The sequence below is a fragment of the Athene noctua genome, chromosome 6, assembly GCF_965140245.1.
Source record: "Athene noctua chromosome 6, bAthNoc1.hap1.1, whole genome shotgun sequence".
NCBI lineage: Eukaryota > Metazoa > Chordata > Aves > Strigiformes > Strigidae > Athene > Athene noctua.
This window is the reverse complement of record NC_134042.1, coordinates 36,590,491-36,610,340: the sequence shown is the minus strand read 5'-3', so window position 1 is coordinate 36,610,340 and position 19,850 is coordinate 36,590,491. Positions and strand designations below refer to the sequence as shown.

Sequence of the window (19,850 nt, the reverse complement as noted above, 5' to 3'; positions counted from 1 at the left end):
AAGAAGTTTAAATATTAGGTAATAAAAAAAGATTATAAAATTGAATGTTCTCAGGGGGTGCAGCACATTGTGCTTGGCATGCATTTTATTTCTGCCTTTTTGGGTAGAGTATTTCTGTATAGTTCTCTTTTTAGATGAAAAATTATTAGGTTTAGTGGTAACATTTTCCTTGGTGGTTCTAGGACCGTTTCTGTTACAATTTTTTTCCATGCTGTATTTTGCAGTAATGCAAATGGTTGTAATTTCTGGGGTTTTCTCTCCAGCATTTAGTAGTGGCCTATGTAATACTGTCTGAGTTACTGACAAGTGAAAGGGCTACTATACTTAGTGCAAAAATAGTTTTATCAAGAAACTCAACTTTTTATCTGTGATAAGGTATAAGAAATTAGTTTTCCTTTAAAAAGAATTGTGATGACATCCTGCTTTTGTTACAGCTGCAGGTGGTTATGAGTTTATAAAGAATTACCTTTTTTTTTTTCAGACATGATGATGTTACCTTTTTTTTTTTTTCAGACATGATGATGGGACACATGGGGGACACTTAAGTTGTTACAGATTTAGTGACATTTCTTCTGTGTAGTTTGGCTGGTGTTGATCTCATCTGTTGTATTCATTCTTTTTCCTAGGCATGTGACTGGAGATATATATAAAACCTTCAGACAGATTATTTTCTCAAGTAGGGAATGTTTTATTCTCTCTTTTCCTTACCTGGTGTATGTAGATAAATAGGAGTCAATAATTGCTAGTACTGTCTAGCAAAACCTGCAGAACCGTTTCTGACTTCACCTTGACCTAAGACACTTTTCTTATATTGACACTTTTTTTTCTTTCAATCTAGGTTCTGGTTATGACATGTCATGTTGCTTTGACAGTTTTGAGAAATGAGTATTTATCCCTGTCAAATATTAATCTTCTTGTGTTTGATGAGTGCCATCTTGCAATCCAGGATCACCCGTACCGTGAAATTATGAAGGTAGGTTTCCATTGCATGAATGTTCAAATACTTGGTTGAGGAGGAGTGAGAGTGAGAGTGCTGGAGAAGTGGGAAGTATTTAAGGCAGCTTTTGTTATCAGGTTACAGTATCAGTGGAATCATATTTGAACATGTTCTGGGACTGTGAAATTAATGAATGAAGACTTCAGTGATATTACGTGATAGAAAATAGTATATTTACATTATTTTACAGTGGAGATTAAAGAAAAAATCTGGCATTAACAGAGAAGCTTAATTTATGGAATGGGGAGAATTTTGCAAATTCAGTGATAAAATACTTGGGTTTGGGAATGGGATGCATCAGTTTTTATTGTTTTTAAAATACTGATTTCTAAAGATGCCTGTGGGGCTCTTTTGAGATATTCTTGGCTCCATGTGGTATTTGGCTTATACAATGTGAGAAACCTGTATAATAGATGTCTTAGATGTCTTTCTAAATCTTTCTTCAAGTTTAACCAGAGAGTGTGTCTTGCAGTTTTTTAGATGATACTTTTGTTTTTACTGTGTGGAAATATTATGGTGTATGTGTTGTAAATGTGGCAAGGCTATTCTGTGCAATGCTAACTGTTTATTTCTTTGTATTTTTCCACATTGTAAATATTTACGTTTAAAGATGATTGCTGTTAAGTCTTACTCAGTTTCTAGTTTGACTTCCAGTCAGTAGAATAGAAGATACCCATTCAATGTTTGTTGCCTTTTTCAACACCTGCTATTGAAATACTAGTTTCAAACTAAGCACCTACGTTTACAGTCTGTTAGCTTGTTGGTAGATTTACAATAACTAAGGTATTTCTTCTGTATTACTTCACAGATCTGTGAGGAGTACCCATCATGTCCTCGAATCTTGGGATTAACAGCTTCCATTTTAAATGGGAAATGTGATCCTGCTGAGTTAGAGGAGAAGATCCAGAAACTGGAGAAAATTTTAAAGAGCAATGCTGAAACTGCAACTGATTTGGTGGTCTTAGACAGGTATGTTGTACAATTATGGCTGTGAAATTGATGCCTTTGTTTTCATTTTGGGTAGAGGACTAAATCAGCAGAAATATTTCCTCTAATTTAGGAAAGTTTGTATGTATGTGATGCCGTTACTTCTATGTGGGCTGGGGATGGAATGTTAAATTGTTTTTTGAGTAACCAGTGTTGAAGTACACCTTTCCTTAAAGTTGGGTCAAAGGTTGATTGGCCTTGAGATTCAGAGATTTTCTGTAGTTGTTAAAAAAACCAAACCAAAAACAGACCCAACAAAACACGTAAAAACACCCCACCCCAAAATCAAAACAAACAAAAAAAACCCAACCAACCAAAAAAGCCCCACCAAACCCAGCCTAAAATATTCATATTATTCAGTACATTTCTGAACTTGTAAAATGCACCATCTTATGTTTGGAGACTAACTGGTTCATGTTCAATATCAACACTGCAAGATGTTCTTAATGCCAGAAACGTTGCCTCTTTTTTTTTTTTTTTTTCCCTCTCCCAGATGAGTAGCCTGGGTTAGAGGTTGATGAAAGACAGAGGGAGATGTGAGGAAGCAGTAAAAACAATACCAAAGTAGCAGAGCTCCTTACAGAATGTAGAATTCTGTGAATGATGTTTATTTGTAGAGGAAAATAAATGTGAAATGATTCATATGTAGCCTCTTGTCTTGCATCAGATGTACTGTGTTGTATGAACTGATGTTCAGACAAAGTCAAAGATGATTATTTCATATTCTGGAACAGGTATTTTGTGGGTGTGTTTTTTAAATGTTTTTCTGAACTTGTATGAACCATTTGCTTTTAAGAATTTCTTGCTCATAGCTCTGCCATTCAAGAAGAGTAATTACTTGTGTAAGTGCATATATAGAGACCAAAATTGGCGTTATGTGGATTGTGTTTGGCATATCCAAAAAGCACAATTTGGAAAACCAGAAGTGAAGATGGTACTCAAATTCAGTTTTCTTTGCCTTAAATTGTCTATTATCTGAAATGGAGATAGTGATATTAACTTCCTTTTTAGGGAGTGTATTGGAAAGAACAGTATTTTATAATGAAATGTTTATAATGAGTTGCGGAGGGCTTTTTACGTCATTTAACTGTGTAACTATTCATCATTATTAATTCATGGTGGGAAAGTCAATGTACTTGAATACATTTCATGTTGCTGTTATTTGCTGTATAACCTTAACAGGCTGAAATAGCTCTGACTTTCAGAAGCTGTGTTTAACTTGATCTTTGCCCTCAATTAAGATATACTTCTCAGCCATGTGAGATTGTTGTAGACTGTGGACCATATACTGACAAAAGTGGGTTGTATGGAAGATTATTAAAGGAATTGGATGAAGCACTTGCTTTTCTAAATGACTGCAACGTATCTGTACATTCAAAAGAAAGAGATTCTACCTTAATTTCTAAGCAGGTAAGGATATTAAGCTATGTGAAAAACCTGGGGAATAGAAATCTTACTACAATTTTTCCTTGCCATATATGTTATATTACTGAAACTTTCTAAGCTAGCCATCCTAGACTATCTGAGCAAAAAGACTTCTGATTTTTGTACTTAATAACAGTGTTGGTCTTTCCATAAATGAGTGGGGCTTGAACGTCAACCATTAATTAGAACTTCATCTAGTCTGAGATTCAGATTTGCTCAAGGCAGTAAAATAATTCTGTACCCTGACATTGTGTGTCCTTAATCCTGAAGTCAAGAATCTGACATCCTTGCGATCTCCCATGACCTTTGAATAATTCAGTACAGAAGAGGAAATAATGTCTCAGGAATTATTTGGAAAAACTGTACTCAGGTTTATTAAAAGATGATAAAGAATTCAGGAAAAAATTCCAGCCATAGATGTAAGATTTCTAGTTTATCTTAGAACAATATTGGACTAGTACCACACCTTGCTGGAATGGAATTTGAGCCTCAGGCCTGCCCCTAACTTTGTATGCGTTTGTTGTCATGCAAGATAGCAGAGTAAAACCCAGAAAGCAGTGGTGCATTGAGCAGGCACCTGTCACACATGGGGTCCAGGCAGTTGTTTTTTCCTCTTGGGCTTTGTGGTTTGGAATTGCCTCCTGAGGTACAACTATGTAGACATGTAAGTCTTTGTTTAACAAGAAGTCAGTAGTGAGTTACATTTCTATAATAATCCATGAGTAAGTTGAAGAGTGTATTTATTTCTTCAGCCCAAGTATTCCAGTTTCCTTTAATGTTCTTAGAAAGCCAGCACTCTGATGCTGTCCAGAAAAAGGTTATTTGGGCTAGAGGTAAGGATGATACATAAAACAGCCTATCACAGGTGCATGGGAAAAGGAAGTCCTGGTTACTTTTGTGCTAAATTTAAAATGTAATGGGCTAAAATATATAAGGAATGCTGGCAGATGGGGACAGTTGTCAGGATTTGCAGTTCCAAATAGTGAATTCACTGCTATGCTTCTAATGCACGTAGCCCTCTGTCCTTGATTTCTCATCCAGTAGCTCTCCCAAAAAGATGGAGGTACCCATATTAAGAAAGAGAAATCAGACTGAGGTGCCTTTTGTCTTGGCACTGGAGAGCATCAAGCCTCTGCATGCAGTTACAATTAATTTACATAAATTTTGACCTTAATTAAGTCTTATGGCTGACAAACTTAATGGAAGATAGTGTAAAGAAGATGATAACCTGTTCTTCACTTCCCCACAGAAAGGAAGAACGAAGAGAAATTAAAACAGCAACTGAAAACTGTGTTCTTCCAACTGTTGTTACAGTTCTATCGTAGTTCTTCTGTTGTAATAGTAAATCCAAATCCTGAGTCTTTTTAATAATATTATTAATGTACCCCATTTCTGGAGTCCTAGTTTATTTTGACCACTTGACTCTTCAGGTGGAAACAACTTGCCATCAGATAAGATGTTGATGGTACTCAAGAGCCTATTCTGTGTTGTCTGAGTAAGATGTGGTTCTCTGTTTTTCCTATTCCACCCACACATACAAACCCCTAATTTTTTGCCTTTGAGAGGCTAGTCTTGCTAAGATCACGCTAAAGACACTGGTTATATAGTTTTGAAACCATGGCAAGTATCAGTAACAAATAAAGTAAAAACGTGCAGTAAAGTGTTTCATTAGTTCTCTGTTAAATATAAGGGATAATAATTTCTGCTCTTTTTATCTAGCTGCCTCAAGAAGTATTCTCCTTTTTAGTATAATTATCTTAAGGCAAATTTCAAATTACAATTCCACAAAATTGTAAAATACCCTTATAACTTGTTTTTTTGAGATTCAGAAATGTACAAAGTTCAAAGTTTGGTTGTAGTAATTGAGAGGGGAGGGGGAAACTTGCTCTTTTAGAAACACCAAAGCTCTCAATGTCATCTAAATAACAAAAGTAGACTTCTAAATATTTTTATAATAGAACAATTATCATAATCCTTACAAAGATTGCTATATGAGAAACAAGATCCCAGTCTTAAATGAATAAATAGTTCTTGAATGTACTCTCTGAACTGATATTTGAATTCATGTGTTGTAGATATTGTCAGACTGTCGAGCTGTGTTGGTTGTTCTGGGACCCTGGTGTGCAGATAAGGTAGCTGGGATGATGGTGAGAGAGCTACAGAAGTATATCAAACACGAACAAGAGGAGCTGCACAGGAAATTTTTATTGTTTACAGACACTTTCCTAAGGAAAATACATGCACTCTGTGAAGAGCACTTCTCGCCTGCCTCACTTGACCTGAAATTTGTAACCCCAAAAGTAATAAAGCTGCTTGAAATCTTGCGCAAATATAAACCATATGAACGGCAGCAGTTTGAAAGTGTTGAATGGTATAACAATAGGAATCAGGATAATTACGTATCTTGGAGTGATTCTGAAGATGATGATGAGGATGAAGAAATTGAGGAGAAAGAGAAGCCAGAGACTAATTTCCCATCTCCCTTTACTAATATTTTGTGTGGAATTATTTTTGTGGAAAGAAGATACACAGCAGTTGTTCTAAATAGGTAAAGCTTTTTACTTCCAAAAAAAAGGCATACTCAGCTGCCAGCACATGATTGTTAATATAATGAATATATAGGAGGTTTTCTTGTATTTTCAGAACTTTAAAATAAAGTTGGTTCAAGAGAGCATACTGGATCTGTGTAAAGAATAACACACACACACACAAAAAAAATTCAGGCTATGTATATATGGAGTGGATGGGAAGAGCATGCATCTTTGAAAATTTTACTGAAGGGCGTGTTTTGGGCCCGAGTTTGTCATTTGATTCCTTAAGAAGGCACAGTGTGAAATACTGTATTTTACCTGTAAAATAGCCATAAACTGTTTTGTGTTAATCAGTCTTTAAATTTATATTTGCAATGCGTGCTGGAAACATCTCTAACCTACTGAGTGCAATACCTCTGGAAATTTTACCATTACCTTGCTAAATCACATTATCATATGATCCAAGTCTATGGAAAATCAAATTTGCCCTTGCACAAATATCTCTTAAGATTTACCAGTACTACTGTAGCAGTTGGTGTTTTTAAAACACCTGTTCAGTCAAACACTAAGCACTTTCTTACAGTCTCCACTAAGAAAATACGAACCCTGGAATATACAGTACTCTAGTTCCTTATCAGTTCTTATTCCTGAATGTGATCCACATTAGTTATACATAACGCTTAATTGTTAAATGCTATTTGTCGCAAATCATAAATGACATCTGATTTATTCACCTATCTTGATTTGGAGTTTTTGATTGGGGTTTTTTTTGATAGTGTGCTAAATGTTCTGTGCAGTTTGGTTTTTGCATTCTGGATACCTTGGAATTGACTCTACTGTTAGCTTTTTGCTTGAGTCAGTGGTTTGAGTGTATAATACATTCTTTGATCTGCATACTTGCCAGTATGGTTTTTGTGAACTGCATATTTTTTTATTCACCTTTTTTGCATTTTTAAATATGTTTATATAAATATGCAATATGAGGCAAACTAAGCCATTCAGTGAAATGAACATGTTCTGTTATTAACTCCTGAAGCAATAACATTAACAGATTCTGATAAATTTTTGCTGAACTGAGTATTTTATTGTCCTATAAGGATTGAACATAATTGTGAACATTGTTTTCTTCTAAAGTATGAATGTGATTTAAGTTATATTCTGCACATTCTTGTAGACTGATTTTTGCACTATACTATATCCTAACTGCTGTTGAACCTGACAGAATATGATGTCTAGATCAAACAGGTAACCAAATTCTGCCATCTTTACGTTTTAGGCACCTTTGGTACAGGTTATTGGCAGAAATGATATGTAATTTTTCATTCACTTCTGAAAATTAGCAGATTTTCAAAATGCTCCTTTACCTCATGTAACACACATGGTCTTAAAATACCTGGATGATAAGCAGACCTGAGCTGTTGGAATTAAGACTGAAAGCTTTCAATGGAGAACCTCACTGTAGGCTGACTTCAGTTGCGTGGGTTTAGTTCAAGGGCCTCTGCTTGATTGTAGCTGTACTTATGCTGCATATATAGGTGGAAAGAATGTCTCCTGAATTAGGAAGTCATGAGTGTTTGAATTAGTATATCAAAACCACTCAAGCTTCCAGTAATCCAGTATGGATTGTTATACAGAACTAAGTTAAAGCAGAAATACAATTTTTCTTAAAACATATTTATTGTAGTCTTTAGAGACTTAGAATCCCATTTTCTGAGGTCCATGATGACTAAAGAAGGCCAAAATTCATGGCATATGTTTTACTTTCTGGGAGAAATAGGTAAGAATTTTCTCTGAAGCAGTAATCTCTTTCAAGAACTTTAGCACAGCCACTGTACATATTATAAATACTACAAATTAGAAAAAAACAAAAAAACCCACCCACATCAAACTTAGTCTTTAATAGTTATTATTACAAAGAACTGGTGAAGTGGCTGGGTTTTTTGCTGTAGGCAGTTGAGTTCAGGTGCCTATAAGCTTTTCAGAAGAGAAAACATTTTCTAAAGTGAGGTTTCCTTCCATTTTCATTGCAGTGTCTTTCAACTCCCTTAGACGGGGTTCTGAAAACAGAAGGTTTTTTATCTGTTTGAAAAACAATACGTTACCTACCTCATAATACTTTTTTAACCACAAGGTTGAAGTCTTGAATGTTTCTTAAGAACTTGCTGAAGATGTACACAGTGAAATGTTTATTCAGATGTTTTTAATTATTTATTTCTGTAATAAGTGGGATACAGTACAAATGTTTGAGATGCTTAGTGGGTAATCAGACTGAAGCTGTATGACTTGACAAAAATACCATGTGGAAAAAGAAATATAAAAAAATAATTAGGATTTTTGTCCAATTATTAACCCATATTTCCTTAGTATGTCTGTGGCAAGAGCCTAGACTGCATACAGAAATGTGAATCCATTTAGCCTTGAACTAACAAATACGCATTTTAGTACAGGAGGATTCTTCTAGTCTGTTTCCATAAATATAGCAAGCAATTTGCCCCTTTCCCATTCTCTTGCCTATACTCTCTGTCCATTCCAGTTTTAACAGACTACAAAGGAAGTCAGTCTTCAAGGTGTGCTATGTTCCCATAAATCTTGTTAAAAACAGCGACCAGGTAAAGGTGAGAGACTTCAGTAGTTTTCCATGGGTAGAAAGGGTAGGGAGAACTTTGCCATTTTCTGTCCGGTTTGGCAGCAGCTTGAGGGGCAGGTGGTAGGCATGTTGCTGGGGGCTGGCACAGCATCCATCTTCTATGTGAGACAAAACTGCTAGAGGTGTAATTGAGAAAGGTTTGAATTACTGTTTGCGGTATACAGAGGCAAGCTGTCCTTTGGATATGAGGAACACTTGGTAGTGGACAAGATGGATGTGCTGTGAGCAAAGTGATACTGGGATGGCTATAGTGAGACATGCAAGGGGTGTAAATTTTTGTATATGATCCCTTGTTTTTTATTTGCTCTGCAGCTCAAAAAACCTGTTAGGGTTTAGAAATCCCAGGTTCTATCCATGCTGAGAGTGGATTAACTAAGGATACTATAGCATACTTCAACTACACAATGTAATTATGCTTTTAAATCCATAAATGCCTAGTTCTAGATTCAGTGCATTATGTGTATTATTTGTATAAGCAGTCTTCTACCTTGTGAAGCTGCAGAAGCCAGCCTTTTCTGCTTCTGTAACCTGAAGAAGGACATAGAGCAGTAAGAGCATCATGATCCTCACCTACCTGTTCAGTTTTCCTTTTAAAGAATTGGATTAATTCCTCCAATTGTAGATACATTTGGGTTAATTTCAAATATAGTAAATGTCTCACTAGGTAGGCTGAAGATTGCTTTTTAGAAAAGCAGGTCAAGATTTTGTTATTAGTATGCCTGAACAGATTATGTATTTGAATATCAAGGAGAATAAAAATCTGTTTTACCCTAAAAATTAACATACTTTGAGGGAGCAGTTGCAAGTCTTTCTGTTAAAATCAGTCATAATTTACAGAAAATGTGATTAATTAAAGTGGTTGTGAATAGGGTGCCTTAACAACAGGGAGCCTTGGAGTAATAGATTGGTTTACAAATATCTGATTTTACCATGATAGACCTGAAATGTGTGATGTATGCTGTGTACGTATGCAGTCTGTCTTTTATTATCCTTACAGAGGTTTTCACTAGAAGTAGTGTTTTTAGAGAAGACTAAGGTCAGTTTATGTGTTAGCATGGCTTAATTGTCATGCTTCCATTTTTTTCTTTTAATGTAGGTCTTGCAAACAAAAGATTGTCTTCCATTTTCTGAGTTGTGTGGCTTCTAAAAATGCATGTAACATTTTTAGGTTGATAAAAGAAGCTGGCAAGCAAGATCCAGAACTGGCGTACATCAGTAGCAATTTTATAACTGGACATGGCATTGGCAAGAACCAGCCTCGTAACAAGCAGATGGAAGTAGAATTCAGAAAGCAGGAAGAGGTAACTGCAAGAAAAATAATTGAAACTAGCAGTACTTTCAAAAACTTTTTTTTTTTTAATGTGTGTGTGTCTTTAAAAACAAAACCCAACAGGCAGAGTCTGGAGCACAGCCATTGGAAGTTCAGGGAATACCCTTGGTTTAACAAATTTACATACTTATTGGAGATACAGAAGTAAAATAAAAAAATAAAAAAAAAACAACAAACATGTTTGGAGACATTGCTATGTCGTATTATGCAAACAGAAATTAAAACTTCATGTAAAATCATGTTTGTGTCTAGTTAGATCAGCAACAATCTAATTCTGCATTTGGGTTAGTAGTACAATAATACTGTGAAGAAAATCAAGGTTTCTGACATTTTCAACAGTTAAGCTGGTTTTATTATTTATCTTTGCTAAAAGTGAATTTGGTACATCATTAAATGATGTAAATATAAAGCCCCATGATTTTGACCTCATTTAAAGCATGTGAAGTATTTTGGAAGCAAATGCATTTATTCCTCACACCTGTCTGGATTGTCTTTCTGACCTCCCCCCATCTACTGACCATTAACTACTGACCTGCCCCTCAGAACCTTTTCTTAGTATTTAGTAAATAGTATAAAGATTGGAAGTACCAGCTCTAGAATGTGCTCCACCACCCAAGGATGTTTCCACCTCAGAAATCGTTGACAAACATGTTATCCTGAAAGCAGCTTTTGTTTTTCTATTTTATACTACAGCTGAAAAACTGTAAATTAATAGGTGGGATTCTCTCCATTGCTAGTGGATGTACTAGCTTCTTGGACTCATGTAATTCCACATACCAGATTTGATTCCTAGAAATCTGTATGCTCTAATAAAGAGTCTTGCTGTGTTTCTGAAAAGATTTTTTTGTAATAGTTTTATATCAGCATATTTAGACAAGTTTTGGAATGTCTGATCCACTCTCCTTGTTGTTATTAGCTTTTGGTGAATCTGGCAATGGAAACAGATCTCAGACTAACCTCTCAAATTTTTGTCAATTACTTTTGCAGGTTCTTAGAAAATTTCGAGCACATGAGACCAACCTACTTATTGCTACTAGTATTGTAGAAGAGGGTGTTGACATACCAAAATGCAACTTGGTGGTGCGTTTTGATTTGCCCACAGAATACCGTTCCTATGTACAGTCAAAAGGAAGAGCTAGAGCACCAATTTCCAATTACATTATGTTAGCAGATACAGACAAAATCAAAAGTTTTGAAGAAGATCTTAAGACGTACAAAGCAATTGAGAAGGTATGAGGTCAAAGAATTTTTCCTGGTTTTGTGAGATACAGTATTTTTAAAGAGAAAAATCTCTTATCGTGTTCTATTCTTGAAATGTTAAGATCCTCAGAAACAAATGCTCAAAATCTGTTGATACCAATGAAACTGATGCTGAACCCATTGTTGATGATGATGATGTATTTCCACCCTATGTGTTGAGGCCAGATGAGAACAGCCCCAGAGTTACTATTAACACTGCTATTGGACACATAAATAGGTAAGAGACATACTTTTTACCCTGTGTTTGAATAAAAAATTTCTTAAGTCTGTCTTGCAACATGGAGGCATAGGCAGGGGCATTGTACACATTTCCTCTTAAAACTCTTGACAGAATCTTCTAAAGAAAACAGTCACAGCTGTATGAAGGGATAATTTGGGGTTTGTCTCTTTATCCTACAGAGGTGCTATCTCTGATAATAAATGTAGTGATACTGATTGCTGTTGAATTAAAAGCTGCCCTGAAAACATTCAGTTTCAAAAAGGGTAGTAAGATGATTTTTTTGTTGTTTTTTGCTCTGACAAGCTAGCTTTAAAAATAAATAAATGAAGTGGCTTGTCAAAACTGTGGTAAGATCTTCCACTTCTAATGTTCACATATGTAATAGCAATCTGTTGTCATGTTTAAAAACAAAAGCATAGTGAATAAGCTAAACAATACAGGTCCACAAGACAGGTTGGTGTGCTTCTAAGGGAGCTAGCCAAATACCATCTTTGTAAGGCCATGGCAATTAGAGGAGATCCTCAGTGACAGGAAAAGATAAATGCTATGATACTTCAAAAAATGCAGGATCCAGGGAGCTACAGTCTGGTAGATTTTACCTTGGTCACATGGAATATCATGTGTCAAGTCCTTATGGAAGCAATTTCCAGGCACGTAAAGGAAAAGGGGGTTGGCATCAGCCCGACCATCCTTGTTGCCTCCTGTATGATGGAGTAATTGACAGTAGAAAATCATTGAATGTCATTTCCTTAAGTGAAGCTTTTGATGCAGTTGCCATAGTACCTTAGTAGTCAAATTCTTGAGGTGCAGACCATTTTGGTGGACTGCCTGGTAAATAAAACCTGGCAAGTCAGTCAGATTCAAAGGGTGTAATGGTAGATGGTTCAAAGTCTAGCTGGCAGCTGGTTATATGTGGCATTACTCATGGACCATTAGGAGGTCCGGTACAGTTTAACATCAGCACATTTACATTTGACACAAAGTTGGGAGAGGGGAGAAGTGAGTGCAGTGGAGGAGCTACAAATTGGAGGAACAGGATAACACTAAACTCAGGAGATTAAACAAGGACAAAATGCAAACTCTGGGACCTGAGGTGGAACAGTCTTGCGCGTCATTACAACCTTGGAAGCACCTTGCTGGAGATCAGCTTTGTGGTAAAGGGCTTGGGGGTCTTCTGCTCGATAGTTGACTACAAGTCAGCAGTGTACCCTTGTAGCGCTCAGAATGGCCTGAAATCATCTTCCGTAGTGTTTACACCGGTAAGGCAAGATTCCACTGAAATGTGTTTAGATTTCAATTTGCAAGTTTTGATGATTTGTAAAATGTTTTGTCAATTTAGGTACTGCGCTAGATTACCAAGTGATCCATTTACACACCTAGCTCCCAAGTGTAAAACCCGAGAACTACCTGATCATACGTTTTACTCTATTCTCTACCTGCCAATCAACTCACCTCTTCGAGCTTCAATTGTTGTAGGTATTTGGGGAAGGAAAAACATGGAAATAAGTAAATATGTTGGTATAGATGTGTCTGTGCCATTTTGAGAATTAGTTTAATTGTTGTTAATGAAAATCACCTTTTCTTTTCCTGTATTGTGTTCCATAACTGTCTTTAGATCACCGTTTGATTTCATTATAATCTGTTTTCCAGCAGTTACTGTTTATTCTAAAGGCAAAGATATTTAGATATTCTTACCAATGCCTTGTTTTTTCACACATGTATACATCAGTTGTAGCAAAATGTCCTTTATTGGTTTCGATCAATAAATAGTGTGTTGAATTCTTGTAATTTTGTCTTCTGTGGAAAAAGATTATAAGCCTGAATATTTTCACAAAACTGTCATTGATGTATTTTTGTTTTTAAAATTTTGCTTACCTAATATGTTTGTGTTTAATTAATTTAACATAATAAGTAATTTGCTCATCAAACTAAGGTTTTAAGACATACTTAAATGTTTATAGGGTCCTCCAATGAGTTGTGCAAGACTGGCCGAGAGAGTTGTAGCTCTTATTTGCTGTGAAAAACTGCACAAAATTGGTAAGAACTGGAGAAGCAACACCTCTTTGGTAAAGAATATTTTATAATTGAGAAATTGAACATGGTACAGATGTTATGCATATACATGCATTTCTGCTCTAGCCATTACTATAGCTTCCTTTCTCTTACCTTGTTTTGTGAGATGATCATGTACTGACTAATTTAGCTTACACCTTGTAAGCCGAAGTAAAGTTTTCCAGGGGAATCTTGTTACTTAACATATTTTGTCTAAATAGCAAATGTAACATTAATAAAAGACACGGAGATTTGACATTGAATATACCTAATAAATGGGGAAGAGAGTCTTGTTCTCTACATGTTCTCTAGGTCAGGGACTACATCCTGCAGCCAAAATATAATTTGTTTTTTAAAAGTGAATTGTAACAAAATATAAAATAGCCCTAAATTTACTGTATTCTCTGTAAATCATGTTCCAAATATGACATTGCAGAATTACTTTGACTGTCTTGTCTCTAATAAGTGTAATGGAGCATAATCTTTATTATGGATTGTTTTAAAGAGAATTCTGTGTCATGGGTGCTTTGATGAAGTACAGAAGTATTTATGTATTTTTTTAAGGAAAAAAAATCTGTAGGTCTGGGGTTTGTATTTTATTTTTCCGAGTTAAACCTTTTGATCACTGAATTCCTACAAATACATATATCCAAGAATAACACGATTATGGCTCAATTCATTGTTGAGAGTGCACATTCAACAGTAGTAATTCCCTTTTTTAGAATGATGCAGAAATATAACTGTCTTGGCATAACTCCATATGAGTGATTTTTAAATGAATGTTTCAGTCACTGATTGTTTTTTATGGGCAAAAGTGAGTTTATTTTTTCTTTATAGAATTCAGGATTTTAATTAAAATTTCAGGCATTTTTACTATAAATAAGTATTTTTGCCAGAAATGCAACCTTTATCACTCTTTCCCCAAAGTTACACTTTTGGAGCCATGTGGTAGTAAGTGTATTTTAAAAACTTAGGTGAGGTTTTTTTCATGAGCAGTTATATTTACTGCATCGTATTTGAAGGAACCGAGATTTGGTTGCTCATAATGGTATTTCTTTCTACTCTTTCATAATATTCAGGTGAACTGGATGATCATTTGATGCCGGTTGGTAAAGAAACGGTTAAATATGAGGAGGAGCTTGATTTACATGATGAAGAAGAAACCAGTGTTCCAGGAAGGCCAGGCTCTACAAAGAGAAGACAGTGCTATCCTAAAGCTGTTAGTATCTCTTACTGCTGTCCACATCTCTGATCAAATGCTTTATGTACTGATCAGACAAAATTGCCAACTCGTAAAGTCTTATCTGATAAGATTAAAACAAGTCTTGCATTTGCAGTGGAAATATTTTGCAGTTTTAACTGTATGGAAACTTGCACTGTTACCTGAATGAGCTTATGGGACCATATGCTTTGAAAGCATGCCAGTAGTTCAAAGAATATACACTCTCTGTAAAGCTTGTTGACTGTATTTGCTTAGTATAGAAATAACTGGGAGGAAAAATTGTCCTGCATTAATATTCTGTATATTTAGTAGAGAACTTAAAGATTTTACTAGAGCAAAGGAAGAATTACTGGCTTCTAGACAAATAATGAAAGATTGAAGGAGGTGCCTAGGGGGTCAGAGTTATCTGCCAGGTGCTAAAGACAGAATTTTTTAATTTTCTTTTTTATTGAATGCTTGGTTTAGTTTGGTGACTTTACTGGTTGAACACAGGATTTTGTAATTTTTGGTTTAAATCTTAGAATACCAAATAAGTATATTTTTTAAATTTCTTTTTAAATATTACACTTAATACCCTAAAGGAGTCACATAAGATACTTAGTGTAGCTCTACATTGTTAAGTAACTTATCCATAGATCTGTTACAAGTTTCAGCCACATCATTTTGTAGAATTGGACTTTTAGTATTTATGAGGGAATGTCAAATACTTTAAAAATAATAGAAAATGGAGAAAAGAAGCTTTGTCAGAGTATTTTGCAACTTTTCCAGAATCTTCCTTCTTCTGCAGTTGTTACAGGTTCTGTCTTAAAGTCCGTTGACTAGGACAGGTAACTGATTCAGTAGATTGCATAGTAGCTTCTGGTAACCTTTGCATTTCACAGAGAAACCCATAGCCTTTGGTCACATGTAGGAATGTCAGCATATATGCTTGCTGTGGTACACTACAGTGCTGTGTTGTACATTCATGTGAAGGGCTATCACCATAACTGACGCTAAAGTAATTCCATTCTTGGCATCCTCCAAATGCCCCAGTTTTATTAGCAGTTGAAATAATTGGTTATTAGGAAAGCTTAGGAAAGGATGCCATGACATCACAGAGTATGTTACAGAGGGAACAACAGATGAGAATTTTTTCTTGTGAGACTTCACAAACAGTTTGAATCTTTGTACAGTGTTTCTAACAAGGAGCACCTTTCTTAGTTCTCTTACCTCACTAGTGATTGTTGGAATAGGGGTGACTTGTAAAATGCACAATTATGGTATCTTTCATTCAGAAGAGTTGATTTGTCAAATGATGCATCATTCTTTCTCAGTTGCTTTTTTAATGCAGAATCCAAGAATACTTTCTCTTGCTTTTGTACCAACTTTTCACATCTGGAAAAGAAGCTTTGGCAAATGTTGAAGGTTTACAGGATCCTCTTGGGCTTAATACAGCTATTAAACTTATAAGTAATTTTCCATTAAGCCAAGACCATAGTTTTGCTACAGTGTAATTTTAAAATCCAGGACTACATATGTTGCAATTTAGTTTTCAATAAATAGGATAATTTTTGAGACCTACAAAGTAACGAACTCTTAACAAATATAAAGCATGGTTTCTTAAGGTCTATGACAGGTATGAGTAGCAGAGTTAAAAGTCTTGTGGCTGTTGTGAATATTCACATCTGCAAGCTGCTTCTATGGTGTAGTGCCTGGGCAAAGGGGCATGGTATTGAATTTTGTTTTGTGTGTTTGTCCCAAGTGTATAAAAAAACATTTTTGATACTTAAACAGTTCTGCTTGGGAAAAAGAGTCTGTGTTAATGAAGCTGTAAGTTCAGCCAAGCTTAAATGAAACTTGAACTACTGGGCTGTAGATTTTTTTTCCTCTGCGTGCACACTTTTTCTTTCCTTTTTTTTTTCTCTTCTATTGTTAAGGTCCAAAGACCTTGGACATAAAGCGTGCTCCAGAGTTACTGCCTAAATACAGAAATTGGCTTCAAAACTTCTGTTGTATTTATGGTGAAGTGCTGTCTGTGTTCTGCAGTTAGACTTGCATTTATAACACAGCGTGGATACAGAGGAGGTTTAGGGATGTAATGGAAATTGCTTCTTGGCAAACAAGAAGATCTGGGAGCATCATGCTCCCTTAATGTAAGTGTTTGGGCAGATCTCATGGCTGCCAGGCCAGACTGCTGACCAAACAATTTTGCTTCAGAAATAAAATGTTTCTTAAGTCCAGATTTTTTTTTTTGATTCCTTGTTTTTAGCAATAACTTTCCAAATAAACTTGTGAAACCTTGTTGTAAGAAAAATGTAGGTGAATTTTTATCATGTTAATGTTGGGTTTTTTTATTTTGTAGATTCCAGAATGTTTGAGGGATAGTTATCCCAAACCTGATCAGCCATGTTACCTGTATGTAATAGGAATGGTGTTAACAACTCCTCTACCTGATGAGCTCAACTTCAGGAGACGAAAGCTATATCCTCCTGAGGATACAACAAGATGCTTTGGCATATTGACAGCCAAACCTATACCTCAGGTGGAATCTTGCTTCTTTCTTTATTCTGCGTGCCTTACAACCTGTCATTTTCCACTTATTCTCCACCCCCAGACTGAAGATTTGGAAATAACCATAAATGCTGCTTGTATCAAGTAGCCTCCAGAAATAAACAATAATTATCCATCCAGTCCAGTCACCACTGCATTTTCTGTCTTTAGTGATGGAACAATCTGTTCTATTTTTGCCCAACTTTTGTTTTACAATTTTATTTTTATTATTTTTCAGTGGCGAGTTCAAAATGTTCCTCCTTTTTTGCATGAGGTATGATAGGAGTGGCGTATCAGCTACAGAGATGGCCTGCAGCACCACTTTATCTATATGAAAGCTATGGTTACGAGTCCTCTCAGCACTCCTAATCTGCAGCAACAGAGAAACTAGGCCATATTAACTGAAATTAGCACTTCTGGCTTTGAAAATTTTTAATAGGTATTTTCTGTGGATGAGACTCAGCTAAGGAAGATTTCTTCAAATTATATCTTCTGTTGTCCACAGAAGAAAATCTTTCAGGGCTATTGCTGGTTTTCACATTTGTTCCTCCATAATGGAAAAGACTTCCATAAGACTTCCATTTTCACTTGATCTTATATAAAGAGAAGAGCTGTAAAACACAAGGAGAACTATTAAAAAAACCCCAAACCAGTCATTCTTTAAGCCTTCAAAATCTCATCTATAGTTGAAGGTCATCAAAGGTAAAAATTCTGATCCAGTTTGCTGTGGGGTCAGGCAAGCACTACCTCAGCATCTAAACTAATCGGTACTCTGTAGGGACATCCTACTCTGGATTTTCTCTTTTGATTTCTTTTGGGTTTTTTTCTTACTTAGATTCCCCACTTTCCTGTGTATACTCGCTCTGGAGAGGTTACGATATCTATTGAGCTTAAGAAATCTGGTTTTACTCTGTCTCTGCAAATGCTTGAGCTGATAACACGACTCCACCAGTACATTTTTTCACATATTCTTCGTCTTGAGAAACCTGCACTAGAGTTCAAACCCACAGAAGCTGATTCAGCCTATTGTGTTCTACCTCTTAATGTTGGTAAGAACAGAGCTCTTGTTTTTTAAATGTCTTGAATTCCTTTAGCAACATGTTTGTTAATGTTTATGTTAAATTTCAAGTTTCCTAAATTTATGTTAGCTATAGTAATAATACCACATGTGGTAGTATGAAAATTTGTCAGTTATATTTTTATTACTACTTCACAATTTCAAATTTGTTCTAACTTGGTGATGTGAGTTGATTTATAGTAGGTTTCAGCTGATGCCATTAGAGTCTAAAATCATATATATGTTTCCTTTGAAAATTTTTTTCAAATAATCAAGTATGTGTACAGAATAAGTAAATTTTGTAATTTACAACTTCCAAGAAAAAATTTGGCCAGGAAAACTCTCCCCTGAATAACTGAGTTATGCATGTTCCTTTTTAAGTTGATGACTCCAGCACTTTGGACATTGACTTTAAGTTTATGGAAGACATCGAGAAATCTGAGGCGCGTACAGGCATTCCCAGTACACAATATACAAAAGAAATGCCTTTTATTTTCAAGTTAGAAGATTACCAGGATGCGGTTATCATTCCACGGTGAGTACGGTACACATACTTTAAGTATGTGCCCACTGTACTTATACAAACACTTCTAATAAGGGGATGTTACTATCTGCAACAGAATTGTCTGTAAGAAACGTATGCTATTAATCTGAAGATATCTGGTGGTGTCTCAAATAATTTCAAGATACTTTTTAGTCAACAGTTAATCTTATGTAGTAGGATTTAAGTGTTTAGACCTCCCAAGACTCATTACCTTTTATTAGGAATAGTAGAGGTCACCACAGCGCTTACGTAGTATTCTGATAAAATGTATTGACTTCATAAAGAACTGGCTCACTGAAACCAATTTTAATTTGAAAGACTGAGTGGAAGTCATGTTCTCTGGTTGATGCTTATTCACACCAAAGGCCTGCTAAAGGAAGGTATGTTGTTGGTAGATGGAAAAATTAACAATTGAAATAGACCAGTTGAAAGAATCTTTTTAGTGAGTGGTATTTAGAGGAGAATTTTGCATCACTTTATTTACTAGATAATGCAAAGGTTCGTTGGAATAGGTAGGTTTTGTGGAGACTTAATTATTTCCTATGTCATGTTTGGTATGATGTGAAAAAAGAAAATTAACTGACTGGCTTGTACTTGTACCTGGTATATTGTAAACAATGGTAATTGCAGAATGTATATGGAACATAAATATTAGTATTTTGTTTTGGCCTTATCTGTGGTAGAATTTTTCTTTAAATGTCTTCCTACCAGTGCTGATGAGTACTGTGGTAAAACTGCTAGTGTTAAAATGTGGTTACGGACCATCACTGTGTATAAGCACAGCTTCACATGATCAGAGTTTACACTGTAGAAGCAGCTTGCAGGTGGTGCAAGTTAGCACAGTGGCTGGGCGTCAGTGGAGTTATGGTATTCTGCCTGTCTGAAAGATCTGGCCACAGTGACTAAACCAGTATTATTATGCTCTCTTCCCTCTCTTTTCTTTTGACTGTGGTGGGGCTGGGATAGGTGGCGGAATACATCTCTTTTATGAGAATTATTAGTTGTCATCTGATAATGTTCAGGCTTGGGAGAAACCAAAAAAATTTTTG

At 35.6% G+C, this 19,850-nt stretch overlaps 1 protein-coding gene across 3 annotated transcripts in view; it reads left to right on the top strand.

Moving 5' to 3' along the window:
* DICER1 (dicer 1, ribonuclease III) overlaps positions 1-19,850 on the top strand; it is a 68,836-nt gene that overhangs the window by 28,695 nt on the left and 20,291 nt on the right. For all 3 annotated transcript variants that reach the window (XM_074908595.1, XM_074908596.1, XM_074908598.1), the window contains 13 exons: positions 839-973; positions 1,806-1,966; positions 3,226-3,394; positions 5,485-5,957; positions 9,756-9,888; positions 10,905-11,147; positions 11,240-11,394; positions 12,737-12,869; positions 13,359-13,434; positions 14,529-14,668; positions 17,013-17,192; positions 18,036-18,249; positions 18,639-18,792. In XM_074908595.1, coding sequence (XP_074764696.1) covers positions 839-973; positions 1,806-1,966; positions 3,226-3,394; positions 5,485-5,957; positions 9,756-9,888; positions 10,905-11,147; positions 11,240-11,394; positions 12,737-12,869; positions 13,359-13,434; positions 14,529-14,668; positions 17,013-17,192; positions 18,036-18,249; positions 18,639-18,792 — 2,366 coding nt within the window. The remainder of the gene's footprint in view (positions 1-838; positions 974-1,805; positions 1,967-3,225; positions 3,395-5,484; positions 5,958-9,755; positions 9,889-10,904; positions 11,148-11,239; positions 11,395-12,736; positions 12,870-13,358; positions 13,435-14,528; positions 14,669-17,012; positions 17,193-18,035; positions 18,250-18,638; positions 18,793-19,850) is intronic.